The following is a 16,544-nucleotide window of genomic DNA, read 5'->3' on the forward strand; positions in this document are numbered from 1 at the left end:
TATATATATATATAAAAAACAAAGTCACTTTTTTGAAGTATTATTTAAAAGTACACTAGTAAAAAATATTTTTTTTAAGTTGCGATAATAGATATAGAATAGATGATAAAAGATGCAGCTATATAACTCCATGGCAGCTATACATTCATAAATGCTTTCAACATAAATGTGCTTTAAAAGATGGCATTGATTAAAACATTAAAAATTTTAAATTCTTATTTATGCCTTTAAGACTATTAGAATGTTTTTTTTTTTTAACAAAACCTCAGCAGACAAAATTAAACAAAATTCCTCCTTCTCTTCCCTTTACCACTGTACAGATATAACGTTACCAAAATAATTCCAGTTCGCATTGGATCTTCGGAAACAACAAAAAAATCTGTATTATGCTGGCCAGACAAGTAATTTGGCAATGTCACTTTGTAAAGAAAGACTACGCGCCTAGGCACATACGTATTCAAACGTGCATACCTATAGACTGAACACATGATATGCATGTGCACGCACTCAATGTTTTCACAGATTCACATTTTTGAAGTTTACATGGAGATGATTATTTAAAAAAAATAAAAATCAAAACTTGCACCTTGGAACCTATTTCAAAGTTTGCGTTCTCAAGCCACCAAACGCCGTTGTCCTGTAAATGAGCGGCCGAAGCGCGTTAAGGGTTTTTTGTTTTCAGTTAAAACGTTGTCGTGTAAGCGACCCCTTAATAACTAGTGATCTTTGCAACGGAAGTGAATCAATCAAAAACTCAGTTTAGCTGGACAATAACTTTATTCTAGAGCTGCTGTAAAGTCAAAACAATCTCTGGTACTTTAATTTCGTATTATCAGTACAATCTGTATTGTTAAAAGCACTATATAAATGAAGGTGACTTGACTTGGCAGACCATTCTTAAAGTTATCTAGCCTAATTCTGTTGCCAGTGGAAATGGATTGAAAGAGCTTTATTTACTGATGATGATGACATTGAAATTTGAATATATCTGATTTATGTAGTTGTTTTTCTGCCATAGAGTGAGACATGGCAGAGGAGCGCAGACAGAAGCTGTGTTCGGTGATCCTCCCTACTGAATCCATGAAGGCGATGGCGGAGTCAGTGGGTGTTGGCTCACTGCAGGAAGACAGCTGTCTGGCCCTCAGCGAAGAGGTTAGCTACAGGATTAAAGAGATTGCACAGGTATTTACAATTTCAATTGACGATTTTGTTTATGCTTACAGTGTAAGCTTATACATAAACAATCATGTGGAAAATGATTTTCATTAAGGTTTTAAGAACAAACATTGTGCACAGTACTCAGAAATGCATATTTAAAATCTTTAGGCTATGTATTACATGTTGGTATTTTTTCCCCCTTTTTGGTCCAATTAAATTATCAGGGTAATATAATATAACACTTTTGTGGTGTAAAAAATAAAACAACTTTTGCATGTTTTGTAAAAATTACAATCTATGCATTGCAACTGAAAACCAAAATGAGAAATTTCAGAGATTAAAAAAACAACAATTTGGAATTACAGATGCACCAATACCATTTTTCATAACTGATCCAATTCTGATAACTACTTCATTAGAGGAAAACAACAAATCATTAAAAATATTTAATCATAATCTATGACAAATATATATCATGACCTAGGTGAATCTATAATTCAGAAGCAAAAGTAATTCTAGAAAAAATATTAGGTGCACAGTAATTTTATAAAATCTAAACTTTTAGTGTTAAAAACAGCATTAGTGGAGAAAAAGGAAGTCAACGTAAGGACTAAAGACTACTTTGGCAAAATCTGGTAAAATATCAATAAAAAAATGACAATTTTCTATTTGTATTATAAAATACATTCGTGAAATAGAATTTGTTGACAAATGAATACTATGATATTAAAAGATGTTTATTTTAAATCATGGACTGCACAGCATTTTAACGGGGCAACAAGATATGATAGATTTGACAGAACAAGATAGTTTTGCACATTGAAAGATTATTAATAACCTATCATAATATGAAAGGCATAAAGGTGCAGTAAGCGATTTCTAAGAAGTACTGTTGATATCAAGTGAACTTGAACTAAGTATGTGCTAGCCAGATACTGTTACCGTTGTGAATGCGCTCTTCCCATTACAACGTTGCTGAAACACGGGCAATTAAAGCACAAGGAACTCTCAACATTCTATAGTCTTCTCGTTATAATGTTATGTATATACCAGATTGGAACTGCACATCTGTATTTTCATATACTTTTAGCAAGGGATCCCTGCTCGGTTTCGAAGCCACGGCAAACATTTTGATTTATGCCTGGGACACACTAGACAATTTTCAAATCTTAACTGATTTTAAAACTATGGGAGAACACAGACATAAGGGCAGTTTCAACTGATTTTTAGCATTATAATACTCCGAATGGACATACTACAAGATTTGTTCGGACCGCGAGACACCAAACCTGTCGATTGTAGTAACATTTTCTCAGCGAGACGAGATCAAACATGACTTGAGAAGAAAAACAATGGCGATCAACGCCGTCAGCTGGTTCTCCTAGAGTGTGTTTTTACAGGAAGAAAAACAAAGGAGAAAAGAAGAATATGGGTGATCTTCTTTCTCAATACTCCACTTTCGTGGCATGTTTGTGGCTGCCAAGTTTCAGCTATAGAAGCACGCAACATCCAGTTGGTGAAGCCTACTCCCTGTCATTGGCTATCGCGGGTATCATGTCAGAGGCAGTCCTATCAAGAGTTCTAAATCTCAAACATGTTTGATATTTGCGATTTGGGATCGTGTGGGCTCCGATGCGATTGAGAGCAGTAAAATAATCGTAATGACACCACACAATTGAGGATTTTTTGGACTAAATGTTGGTTGCGTGAAGCCTCGAATCAGGCCACACACCCCATATCGTTGGGGGTTACAAATCGGGCCCAAAATCGGGCTTAAATTCTTAAAAAATGCTTAAAAAGTATGTGTCCAGCCTAAGCCTTCTGTTGAAAAAAAATAACACTGCTGGATTATTAATAATATCATCAATGTTTAAAAAAGAAAGAAATGTATATACGGACTGTCTCAAATAAACTAATCATGTCTGGCATTGCCGTTTGACTGATGCTGAAGAGTTAATGAACAGACTGAAGCACTTTGCAAACAGGTTAATAAATTCAATTAAACACATTCTATATGAGATTAATCCGATATACACAACATAAGTAATATTACAGCTTACATCCGCACAAAAGGATGCAAATGCACACGTGAACTTGACCGTGCTTGTCTGAATGTGTTGTGGATGCGCTATTCCCGTAACAATATCACTTAAACACGGCAACTAAAGCCCAAAGAATTTTATTTCAATACTGTTCTCATTATAATGTTATGTATATGGCTGATTGGCGCTGCACATCTTGCACTCAAGCTGGTACTGCGAGTCATCTAGAGGTAATAAAATGTAAAATTAATATTTTGTGTTCAGTTATTTACTTATGTAGCAAGTAGCCAATAATAAGTGGGATACTTTCACAGTGGCGTCTTGTATCGCCTGAAGAGGTTTCTTTTGCATAACAATCTGCTTACTGTACGCTATTCTTTAGCCTAGCCACGCCCCCCTTTATGTAACTCCAGGCCTATGAAGGGATTTTTGGTGCAAAACAACTGTGAACGCCTGTGACAGTGAAATGTGTAATTGTAGAGAATAGCCACACATGTGTATCAGTAAATTTGAAGTCACAGAGAGAAATGTTTTAAGACTTGCAAACCTGTAGACTTTTTTTTCTCTCCCACGAACACAACACAACAGTTACACCTTCTCAAATTCTTCATTGCAGGTGTAAAAATCCTATTTTACAAATCACAAATTAATACACTTGTGCGCTCACATTTTTGCTACAGTTGCTCCAGTAAATATGGTGCAAAACGCATTTAAACTAGTGGTCGACCGATATATCGCCACACCAGCACCTGAGAAGAGAACGGCAGCGGATGGATCTGATCACACAGCGCTCACTCTCCGTCTCTCTGTCAGTCATATCTAATACATTGTTAGACAGAACCGGTGGCTACAGAACTGGTAATCAAAGAAAGTAAATGCTATGCGAAAAAGTAATGCGTTTGCTTTTATATTATTTGTAACCGAAAAGGCAAACAATCAGGCTAAAATACTTTCTCATTTAGCGTCAACATTCAGCAAATGCTCATCTACATAATTTAAACAAATCTCTGAAAATCTAATAAACATTTAATTACACAAACCTTGCAGATTTAATCGAATGCAGCTGTGATATCTTGTGAAGTGTGCATTTGCAGCCTGCATAAACGTGTTCCTGCGAGTGACGGTCCGTGCGAAGTGAGTAAATGCGAAGTTCCGAACAGAAGATCAACTTCACAGGAGACGTGATCGAAAAACTTTAAATCCTTCATTTTAAAATATGCTGTGCTATATCCAGTTGCCCACTGTGTCATATTCATGTCATTTTCACTGTGTGCTGTATGTAAAATTAGCGTTACCTTGTCAAAAGTCAAAGTAAAAAAATATATGATTATCAGTGTGTATGAAATTACCAGATTACTGAGTGCCCTGTTACAGTGTTTTCTTCCTTTTTATTCACATATTCATATATTTTTAAACAATTACTCTTTTGTGAAAAATACTGTAATAGGATTGCAGATTCAAGAAGTTGCCATCTAGTATAGGGCCTAAGCATGTTTATTTTAAATATTTTTAAATATTTATTACATTTATCTAATTTATTAAATATTGATTTATTGATATATATATATATATATATATATATATATATATATGTGTGTGTGTGTGTATATATATGATTTCCATTACACGAGAGTAGGTGTTAAAACTTCATGCTGATTTGTACTCTGCTTTCGCCAAGATAATCACCGACTAAGACGTAGCTTTACAGTAACCTATGCTTCTCCATCCATTTACGCTTCTTTCCATCTGGTGACGTGTATCTCCTTCTGTCTAGTGTTAATAGCTGCAGTGTATTGCGCGTCAACACACACAACGGCTGCAACCACAGTGCGGTCCCCCCATAACAACCCTCTGGATTGAGCGGAGTAGGGAACATCTCTAGGGTCTTCAAGTGGGCACCTTCCGTCCTCAGTGTTTCGTCGACTAGCCCACGACACCTCAAGAGGGCTCGACAGTGACTCTGGCGTCCCAGAGTCACCCCCCTCCGTCCCCCACTCAACTCAGCCCAGCCTACTGACCTCTACTTCCCTCTTGCTGCTGAGACCTAACCACAATCTCACAATCTCTCCGCAACCCAAGGACACGCGCCAACCCGTTTGACTAAGGCTGTCGAGCCCCACTGGTGCGTTAATATGCAGTTTCAGTGGCAACGGTTCCGTATGGCATACCACCTACCACAAAACACAATATCTGCCCAACCACCTGTCATTCACGCAATATATATATATATATATATAGATATATAGATATAAATATCAGCTTTATATCAGCCATCGGCCACCCTGCTCTCTAAGATATCGGCATCGGCCATCAAAAAACCCATATCGGTCGACCACTAATTTAAACACCCGCATCAAAAAATGTGAAGTCACTGAGAAATTTTGCTCATCCGCAAATCAGTATGTGAATTCATCCAATGAGAGTTGCACACTTGTAGAATATTTTCTCACAAATATCTTGTATATTTTTCTAGCACAAACACAAGTACATCACTACAGCTGCTTGAATCTGCTGCGACGAATCTCAAACACTGTTTTTCGCTTTCAAGTGACAAGTTTCGCGCACTCTCCCTTTTGCACCATATATCTCGTTAAATGTTGAGCAAAAGTGACTTGTGCATCTGTAGAGGCAGTGGGCCGAGCCTACATGAATATTCATGAGTTTCCCGGGCATGCGCGTGGAACTGCTCATTAGGGGTGGGCGATATAGCCTCAAAATTCTATCACGATATTTCAAGAATATTTGCGATGATGATATTTATGACGATATAAACATTTTTTTTGTTGTTGTTGAAAATTTTCTTATGTTTATCTCACCTAAATGTTTGCTCACTCATTGCGTTTTTACAATGTGGTAATTTTGTTGTTAAGAGTTTACACAACACAAGGAAGCTTGATTTCAATCTTTGAATTAAATGTTAAATGTGTGTAGGTCTAACACCAGTATTCAGAAATACTACAGAAACATAATAAAGTAATCAAATGTAAAATAACACAGTCTATTAGTTCTGTTTCTTGATTAAATTAAATACATAGGCTAATAATTCTCAGTCATTACAATTAAAGCTATCTTTTGTTGTTTTGACGACAACATTAATGACAGACTTGCATAGCCTATGGCTGCTGTCACTTTTACAGCTAGTGCACGGATCCATTGCTGTTTTCATTATACTGTCTGTCACACTGTCACATGCGTTTTATACATAACCGACTGTGTTTATGAGTATACTTACCAAGACCGGGAGGTTGACACAATTTTGTGTTTTTCCCCCCATTAAAGCGATATAATCCGCGAAAAATTACTTTAGTTTCTCGCGAGCTGCACTCTATGTATGCACGCAGTGCAACTCTCTCAGAGAGTGCGCGAGTAGCTTACTGGATAGTTTAAAACCGCTTGAATGTTTAAACTGATAAGAATTAAGAAGACTTGAAAATGATAAACTTTAGTTACGATGCACTGATGGCCCGATTGTGCAAGAGACCATTCAGTCATGTCCCGACTCCTAAACGCGCGCGAGAGAAGACGCGCGTCGGCAGCCCCGCTGAACACTCAAGCTGTTTGTGAAATTGCTAAATCGTCATCGGAGGCTGACAGGCTCTCGCGCTCAGACAGGTGTTGTTGTTGTGCGTGCTAGGGAACGTAAATGCGCCATACGTCATTGCGTCGCTATATCATTGATATCGCAATATGACACTTTTTTTATCATGTAAAAATGTATACCGGTATTATCGTGGACGGTATGATATGGCACACCCCTACTGCTCATTTTAGTTCACTCAGAGTTTCACTCCTCGTTTCTCAGCAGGTTTAATGGGTTATTTCAAAAAAGGTAAATATAGTTTCAGTGCGAACTTAAACTACAATTGTGTATCGTTTCGTAAAGTTCATTATGTTTTTATTAATTTGCACGTTTTGTGCATTCGTCAATGACTGAATGATTGCAGGCATTCACTTCGTTTAGGCCTATAAAGTACAGTATAAATTATAAAGTATAAATTGCACCTTGCGAAGCTTTAAAACTGTGTCTTTTACTAATTGTTATCATTTGTTGATTGCAATAAATTAAATAAACCCTTATTAATGTATCTGTGGGCTAACCCTTTTTTTTTACAAATATATCCTGGTGTGATTGTTCTTAAATTCTTGTTCATTTAAATAAGCCAAATAATTTAAGACCACACAGAAGCATGAATGTGTTGCTTTAATACTTAAGTACAATTTGGATTAAACAAAATTGTATGGACAAAATTGGATAAATTACATTTGGTACAACTAGGTTACTGTAAATGAGAAAAAAAAAACACTTAACATTCTTTTACGGAATATAATAAGCAACCAATTTGATGTTCTAAAAGAATTATATTTACAAATATACATACTGGCAAAATAATATAACACTATTTTTTTTTATGTTTTGGTTGCAAGTTGTGCTTGTGCTGGCTTTGATATAATATATAAACTACTGTTCAATAGTTTGGTATTAGTAAGGTTCTAGGAAGGGTACCAAGACTACATTTATCTGAAAAACAGTAAGATTGTGAAATATAAATATGTGAAAGTTTTCTATTTTAATGTTTTAAAAAAATGTATTGTGATGGCAAAGCTCATTACTCTAGATTTCAGTGTCACACGAGCCTTCAGAAATCATTCTAATACTGATTTGCTGCTCAAGAAACATTTCTGATTATGATCACAGTTGAAAATGGTTGTGCTGCTTAATGAAGTGTGGAAATCATTATGGAGCATATATTTCCAGGATTGTTTATGAATAGCAAGTACAAAAGAACAAAATTTATTTAAAATTATTATTTTTTTGTAACATTATAAGTATCTTTGCTGTCATTTGTGATCAATTTAAGGCATCCTTGACCTTGCCTGCTAAGTATACATTTTTTTTAAATCATAGTGATTCCAAACTTTTGTCATGCAAATCTTAAGTGATGAGAATGTCATGTTTTAACATCGATCCAACAAAGTTTAAAGGTTTAATTTTTCAAGAGTTCAAGTCAGAAGTGCCTCTAATTGAAGCCCAATCAAGAACACACATGTTTATAGAACTTTATGAATTTTAAGACATGTTGTTGAATGAGTGTTTGTTGTGCAACAAAATAGATCATGCATTTGTATCAATGATCATCATTGTGTATCATCCTTATAACATAACAAAGAGAAACATCAGTGTAGGGTGCAAAATGTTTATTAGGACACTGATATGGTTATGGAATTATTTTTCAGAGACGACACAGTTTTAAAGCTTCATAAGGTAAGGTATCAGAAGAGCTTAGCAATAAATAAATTAAATGGTTATGGTTAATGTATTTAGGAATATTCTATATCTGCTCTTCTGTTGGAAATAAGTGTTGCTGTAATCATTCAGGTGTTATGGAATTTCTGGTTTTACAGTAAAAGTGGAACCTGTGATATTTTTTGTAAATTTATATTTTGTTTTTAAAAAAATGTTAATATTTTTTATTGCAGTGACATTCAACAAATGACAACAAAAGACAGTTTTAAAGCATTGCAATGTACAAAGGAAAAGCACAACGAAATGAACGAGTTGAAGTGTGCTGTACTTTATATAGGCCTACACAAAGTGAATGCCTGCAATCATTCAGTCATTAACGAATGCAAAAACTTTTAACTTTTATTTTAAGTTCACGCAGAAACTATATTTCCCTTTTTGAAATAACCCATTAAACCTGCTGAGAAACGAGTGAACCTCTGAGTGAACTAAAATGAGCAGTTCATGCCCGGGAAACTCATGGATATTCATGTTGGCTCCGCCCACTGCCTCTACAGATGGACGGGTCACGTTTGCTCCACATTTAACAAGATATATGGTGCAAAAGGGAGAGCGCGCAAAACTTGTCACTTGAAAGCGAAAAAGATTTGTTTGTTTCGAGATTCGTTGCTGCAGATTCAAGCAGCTGTAGTGATGTACTTGTGTTTGTGCTAGAAAAATATGCGAGATATTTGTGAGAAAATATTCTACAAATGTGCAACTCTCATTGGATGAATTCACATACTGATTTGCGGATGAGGAAAAATTCTCTGTGACTTCACATTTTTTGATGCGGGTGTTTAAATGCGTTTTGCACCATATTTACTGCGGCTACTGTTGCAAAAATGTGAGCGCACGAGTTTATTAATTTGTGATTTGTAGAATAGGTTTGTGCACCTGCAATGAAGAATTTGAGGTGGTGTAACTGTTGTGTTGCGTTTGTGGGAGAGAAAAAAAAGTCTACAAGTTTACAAGTCTTAAAACATTTCGCTCTGTGACTTCAAATTTACTGATACACATTTGTGGCTATTCTCTACAACTACAAATTTCACTGTAGGCGTTTCAGTTGTTTTGCACCAAAAATACCTTCATACAGGCCCCCCCAGGAGTCATGCCCACCAGTTTGGGAACCACTGATTTATAGGGATGTGCGCAACGACTAATTTCATTACCGTCTAAACAGAAATTTTGCAACCAACTAGTCTAACCCCGCCCCTCGGAGACAGGCTGTATCTGCGATCCATTTGAAATAGACTACTTAATCTATGAACAGTCAAATCCCAGACTGAATGCCGCTAAATAGGCCTAAGACATACGATGTGCTTTAGGGGTCGACCGATATGTGATTTTCAGGGCCGATACCGATTATTACAGATCAAGTAGACCGATAACCGATATTTTAAAACCGATATATAGCCTATGTCTGGTGTAAAAATGTAAGTTAATGTCAAAATTAAGAAAAACAAAGAGTTTTGACAAATACTTTCTTTAAATTATTTTAAACATATCTTTAAATCTGAGAACTCTTATTAATAATAACATTAAAAATAATATAACTAAAAAATATGTGCAGGGAGCACCCAGCAGCATTCTGTAAAACTTAAAGACTCTATTTTAATGGTTAAATTAAATTTTAGTAATCAAAAAGCATTTCTAATTAATTTAAATCAACAAACTTATTCAATTTATTTACAGTTTAAAAAAAATTACATGTTTAGGGCCCAATGAAAAAACGAACTTTTATTTTGACGGGTTGCCGTGGAGATCTTTGAGTTTCTGTGTGTTTATGATATGACGATAACTTTTCTCAGTTGAAGCTTTAAAAAGCTCATGAAGTGACTAAGCGGCTCTGGAGATGATGTTTATGCAATCATGTCCTCATATAATGATGCGCCTGAGGCTGAAAACAGCGCAAGCGTCACACGTGCTCCAGTGTGTGTGTGTGGTAGATGAAATCATGCGTCTGCACCATTCATTTAGAGACACACAGGATTCATATTTAAATAGTCTTTTTGCGGTTTGAAATTCGATTTAATTTACTGACCTGCTTTTTTTATTAATTCATCAAGAAGTTGACAAATTCCGTGACATTCCGCTATGTAAAGAAAATTCCATTTTGGGGGGGTTGGGGGGGAGAGGAGAACACTATGCAAGCATAAAACCATGTCTGCATGTGTGATTGTAGAAATGACAAACAAGCAGTACTCTATACTGCTCAAAACTCGTGTTTTAATAATCAGTAAAAAAATCTTAAAATACGTAAAAACATACTTACAGGCTGTGTCTGTGAGTCAGAAGCACCAGAATGTTAGCCTGACTACGTCAGACTTCCTACTTCCGCTAATTTCATTTCGCTCCTGTAGTCAGTCTGAGATAGCAGCCTATCTTTCTGTTTTCCACCGGCCTGAAAACAGCCTGGCCAATCAACGAACAGAGGGCGGGCTGAAAGCCGTGACGTAGTCGGTAAGCGCCGTGTTTAAGATTAGGTCAGGGAAATCGAAAACGACCGCTGATATGGAGACGCGGATGCAATTCGCTCTGTTGTGGAGAATATTCCCGGCATTAGCAAACTGAAGCCCGAACACGAAGAGTGTGTATTAAACATTTTGAATGGAGGTGATGTTGTGGCCCTACTCCCTTTGGGAAAAGTTTAATTTATCAACTATTACCGATCGTCAGCGAGAGACTGGGGAGCCTTTTGACAGGTCAGTGTCTCTTTTCTTTTCCAGGTCTTAAATACCGTAAAACTTCAAATAATAGCCCGGGCTTTTATTTATTTAGACGTGGGAGTGCGCGCGCGCGGCCGGGGCTCTCTCTCTCTCTGCTCGTTTGTGCCCTGTCAAGCGCAGCAGTCATTCTATTACATCACTCACAGATCAAAAAAGTCGTTTACAGCCATGTTCACTCGGGTATTTCGCTCGCATCATCAAGTGTTTACAGTGGAAGTTCGATCATAGATTTGAGTTCGATGCATGATGTCTGTGGTTCGATGCGGCTGTGTCGGCGCATAACATGCGTCATAAACAAACTTATCTGATTGGCTTACGGGTAACCAATGATTTTAAACTTCAGTACGCGCCCCCTAGCGAGAGAGAAAACACTTCTCTATTATGCTATCCCAGACTCTGTGTACGAAGCAAAGTGAAGTAGCAGAGTCTGGTATTACCAGGCTACCAGAATGTACTTGCAAAGAAGGAATTGTCCCACTTTTTAGAATCAGCCTTTGTGCACAGCCGGCCTTGTACTTTCGCAGGTTCTGGAAACAGTCCTCCGAAAAATGCGCAGCACACAGTCGAATATTTTGGTTGTACTGATATTGAACAGTGTTGTAAATAAAGCTTAAAGGGTAACTTAACCCCTGGTCAGAGCCTGACTCCACCCACTGGCAATATTTGAAAAATGCTGGAAAAGTGGGTAGAGCCCAGCGGAGATAGACGGGACGAACCAAGGGCGGGGCTGAGCGGGGTGGCCGTGCACCTGAGACCCGCAGTGACTGAGATCTGTCACTGCGGGGTGTTAGTAACAAGCACTTTTGACAAGCGAGGTGTTAGTTGAGGAGATTCCCCCTTCAATGTCAAGAGCTTTGAGTGTCGAGAAAAGCGCTATATAAATGTAATGAATTATTATTATTATTATTATTATTATTATCATATGACCCCTATAAACATTCGTTTAAGCAACACTAGCCAGACATAACTGAATCAATAAACAACGCAGGACCAGGTTTGTGTCGATAGACGATTGTATCGTGTATCCACGAAAGCCAGAGAAATTGCAGATGGCGGTATTACCAAGATGATAATTGGCACGTTTTCCCATTGTAGCGACAATGAGTCTTACATTAAATTAGCTCAAATGATATATAGGGAATTTAATAATTAATCATGAATGATTAATATATTGCATATTACAGTTAAATTATCGAAGCTGAAAATAGATCGATTGTATATATGAATGATCACCATAATGGGTTATGGTTCGTCATTAATATATCAATAGTCTTATTACAGATCGATTATATGAGATAACCTTAAATGGAATTAATTTAGTTATCGAACAATCTGTTTGTCCAGCAAACGGCCGTAAGATTAACTTATCAATTTTCAACAAAAAGTATCTCTTTCTTATAATTCCAAAAAAAGCTATTTTCTGGCCATGAAAAATCACCTTCTTGTTATTATAAAATTTAGGTTACTGAAATAGTAACGAATTGTAAAGCTTTGTAGCAAAATGGTCGAACACTTCATTGACTTTGTAAAAATGAGAACTTTAGACAATTAGCAATCAAGAATATAATGGTTTTAATAAAATGAAACTACGAATACAGAATTCTACATTTAAACCCGGGATACATGTATGTACAATAAACAGTAAAACTAACGAGACAAACGAATAACAACGGGAGTGAGAGAGAGAGAGATTGAGTGAGAGAGAGAGAGTGAATATATATACATATATATATATAGAGAGAGAGAGAGAGCGAGAGAGAGATAGAGGATGAGAAAGTGAAACTAACGGTCAGGATGAGAGAGATCACCGGGGTGATCGCAGCATGGCAAAAATCACAGACAATAACCCTTAGAGAGGCAACAAGAAATCACATCAATCAAATCAAATCAATAACCTATACTTGCGAATGCGTATGGTTCTCTTTGTGTGAGCTGAAGAACGCAGAGTCGTATGCGTGTTTGTCCTTCGGCGCTATAGGCTTGTTCTCTCGTGTCTTCCGGGGCGAGCAGACTCGCGGGAAGTTTTAAAGGTTCACCGAACGTGAAGTTACCAAGGAAATAGTTCAGAGTTCATCTCCCTCGGGAGGGAGAGGCGAAGAATGAAAATAAAACTTAGTAAAGAAAGGAAAAGAAAAGAAACGCGGTGTAATGCTCCCTAAGGAGCCATGGGACCGGACACCTCTCACAGGGAAAGTGCTCTCTTCTTTTTTTAGAAACTCCTGTGTCAGTTTCTTATAGAGAGGAGGGGTTCACGCCTGCTTCGCGTATGTGAACCAATCATCTTAGAGCATCTCGAGCGGGAAAAGTTCTTCTTTGTCTTGTCAGGATAATTGATGATGCTATAAAATTTTGTCATTTCTAGCCAGAAAGATTGTACACACAGAACAATACATTTTACTGTAATATCCTATGTATGACTGGTTTAGTCAAAACAAGACGGTCAAACAGGTACCAAGAATGGCCGGAAAGAGTATAAGAAACATAAAGTTACATTCATATGCAGAATTACACACATTTAATGTTCACTCACACGACTATAAAGCCATAATACCGGCTACCATGACCTAGGAAAGATCAAATTCATGTTTATACATTTCTTAAGTGGTTATACTTATAGAAAATATATAATTGCAGAGTCTTGTTGTTCGTCAGCAGTTTGTTTCCATAGTACTTTAACAAAACATTTAATGACACTGATAACACTAAAAACAACACAATTACAAATTAATAAATATAGCTGCAAGCAGCCATTACCGGGGCCAAGTGCAAGAAGCGGCAACAGATGCCATCATGGGTGGGAGTGGCAGACCAACTGCAGCAAGGAGCAATTAAAGACATTTTAAGAGAATTTGGCAAAATGGCTGAAAAATCATATATACAGTAACTTTTAAGATGATTTAATGGTTTATCACTTTCGACAAATAGGTGGCGCAGTTATGAAATCGATGTGATTTGGTCAGAGTGAGGTGACAATGACACATACAAAGTTTGGTGTCAAAATGTGAAGGCATTGCAGAGATAAAGACTTAAAGACCAAAATTTTAAAGACTTAAAATTTTGGCAGCATGCCTCAACTTTGCTCCTGCGGTATACGAAAACGGTTTCGTCTATCGTCACGAAATCCATAACTTTTAGACGGCCATGGTCTGGAGAAGATATGATTCGATTTTGGTGAAAATCGGAAGAATGGTCGAGGAGAAGTTCGAAAAAGAAGGTTTTGAAAGTAAATAAAGAAAGTTCGTCCAAATACGTCAAACTTGGTATCTATGTTCTCGGCATGACCCAAGGAATCTATTAAGACCAGTGTCATTACAATAGGCATATTTTTTTCAAAACTTATTAGCATTTTTGGAAATATAATTTTCCATAACTTTTGACCAACAGGTGGTGCTGTCTCGAATTTTTTTGAGTACCTTCAGGGGATGGTGCTGGTGGCAAATTCTGAGTTTTATAATGTTACAGCAATGCATTTGTTAATTATAGCATTTTACATCACAAAACTGTATTGAAGTCAATGGGAATTTCATGTTTTGTTCTATTATAGCGCCACCAAGAGGCAAAATCTCAAAAAAAAATTCCTGTGTCCTCGGAATGAGCCCATACATGTGTGTGCCAAATTTGGTGAAAATATCTCAATTCGCTTCGGAGTTAAAGACATTTATATGAAAAAAACGTCAAAAATGACTGACATGTGACTTTGATTGAATTTTACTACCTCTTACTATCAATATTTTGGCATTTGGGAATTTGCATGAGGTTAACAAGCTATGATTGCAAACTTCTGACGGTGGTTTCGTCTCGATCGGACTAACGGTTTCGAAGATATCGGCAAATGTTTTTTAAGCGCTAAATCACAACACTACACAAACCGTAAGGCAAAACCTAGCATGTTTGGTATCTGTGGACTCGGCAAGGATTCAGGAACCTAACGAGATGACTCCAGTGAAAATAAGTCAACCACACCCAGACTTATAAGCATTTGAAAAATAAAATTTACCACTAGGTGGCGCTGTTTCGAAATTTCTCGGGCTCCTTCAGGGCATCGTACTGATGACCCATACCGAGTTTCGTAACAATTCGTTCATGCGTTCAGAAAATACAGCATTTTAGCACATAATTCAAAATGGCCGACAGCCAAAATGGCTGATCTGGGAAAATTGGATATCGCTCGACTCGTCGTGACGCCCTGAATCTAACAAGACCACTTTTATGATTTTTGGACAAACCGTTCAGAAGTTATAAGCAAAAATAGCCATTTTCTGTATCTCTTGACCAGTAGGTGGCGCTGCGCCGAAACGCAGCGTGTACCCTCAGGTCATGCTTGTGATGACATGGACCAAGTTTGGTCTTAATACGCTAAAGCGTTGCGAAGATACAGCCTTACAACTGTTTTTGCAAGTGCTACGTAAAATTTGTTCAAGCGTTTATCAAAAACGATTTGATGAATCAATTTGATTTTAATAACTTTTTGTCAGCACTGCCTGAAGATGATCTGGTTAAATTTTCGTGCAAATCGGACAAACCGTCTAGGACGAGTTCGAAAAAGTAGTTTTTTGAGAAAATTCAAGATGGCGGCCATATTTTTATGACGGAAAATTACCTCATGTGGTGCAATCGTATCGTCATGAGCTCAGGAATCAGAGGAAAAAAGAATTTTGTTGATTGGCCTTACGGTTCAGAAGTTATTAGCAAAATAAAAGTGAAACTTTGGACAGGTGGTGGCGCTAGAGGGAATGACTTAGAAACACCAACATTGGTGTATTTAATGTTGGGACTGTCCTCTATCAGAATGTCAAACCAAAACAACTTTCCCGCAATCGGTTCTATGGGCTGCCATAGACTCCAAGAGCGGAAGAAAGGGAATAATAATAAATATAGCTGCAAGCAGCCATTACCGGGGCCAAGCGCAACAAGCGGCAACAGATGCCATCATGGATGGGAATGGCAGACCAACTGCAACAAGAAGCAATTAAAGACATTTTAAGAGAACTTTGGATAAATGGCTAAAAAATCATAAATACAATAACTTTTAAGATGATTTAATGGTTTATCACTTTCGACAAATAGTTGGCGCAGTTATGAAATCGATATGATGTGGTCAGAGTGAGGTGATAATGACAAATACAAAGTTTGGTGTCAAAATGTCAAGGCATTGCAGAGATAAAGACTTAATAGTCATTTTGCTGCTGCGCTATACGAAAACAGTTTCATCTATCGACATGACATCTATAACTTTCAGAGTTATAGACATTTATATGAAAAAACACATAAAAAATGACTGACACGTGACTTTGTTTGAATTTTACTACCCCTTACTATCAATATTTTCGCATT

General features: G+C 37.1%; 1 protein-coding gene across 1 annotated transcript in view; it reads left to right on the forward strand.

Annotated features, from left to right (window-relative positions):
• The window catches only part of taf6 (TAF6 RNA polymerase II, TATA box binding protein (TBP)-associated factor), a 74,437-nt gene that overhangs the window by 1,256 nt on the left and 56,637 nt on the right, over nt 1-16,544 (forward strand). Inside the window, exon 2 of the mRNA XM_077231933.1 lies at nt 1,019-1,182. Coding sequence (XP_077088048.1) covers nt 1,027-1,182 — 156 coding nt within the window. The 5' untranslated portion in view covers nt 1,019-1,026. The remainder of the gene's footprint in view (nt 1-1,018; nt 1,183-16,544) is intronic.

Source organism: Siphateles boraxobius, unplaced genomic scaffold (genome assembly GCF_051911475.1).
Source record: "Siphateles boraxobius isolate OS27281-9 unplaced genomic scaffold, OSU_SipBor_1 16, whole genome shotgun sequence".
Taxonomy (NCBI): Eukaryota; Metazoa; Chordata; class Actinopteri; order Cypriniformes; family Leuciscidae; genus Siphateles; species Siphateles boraxobius.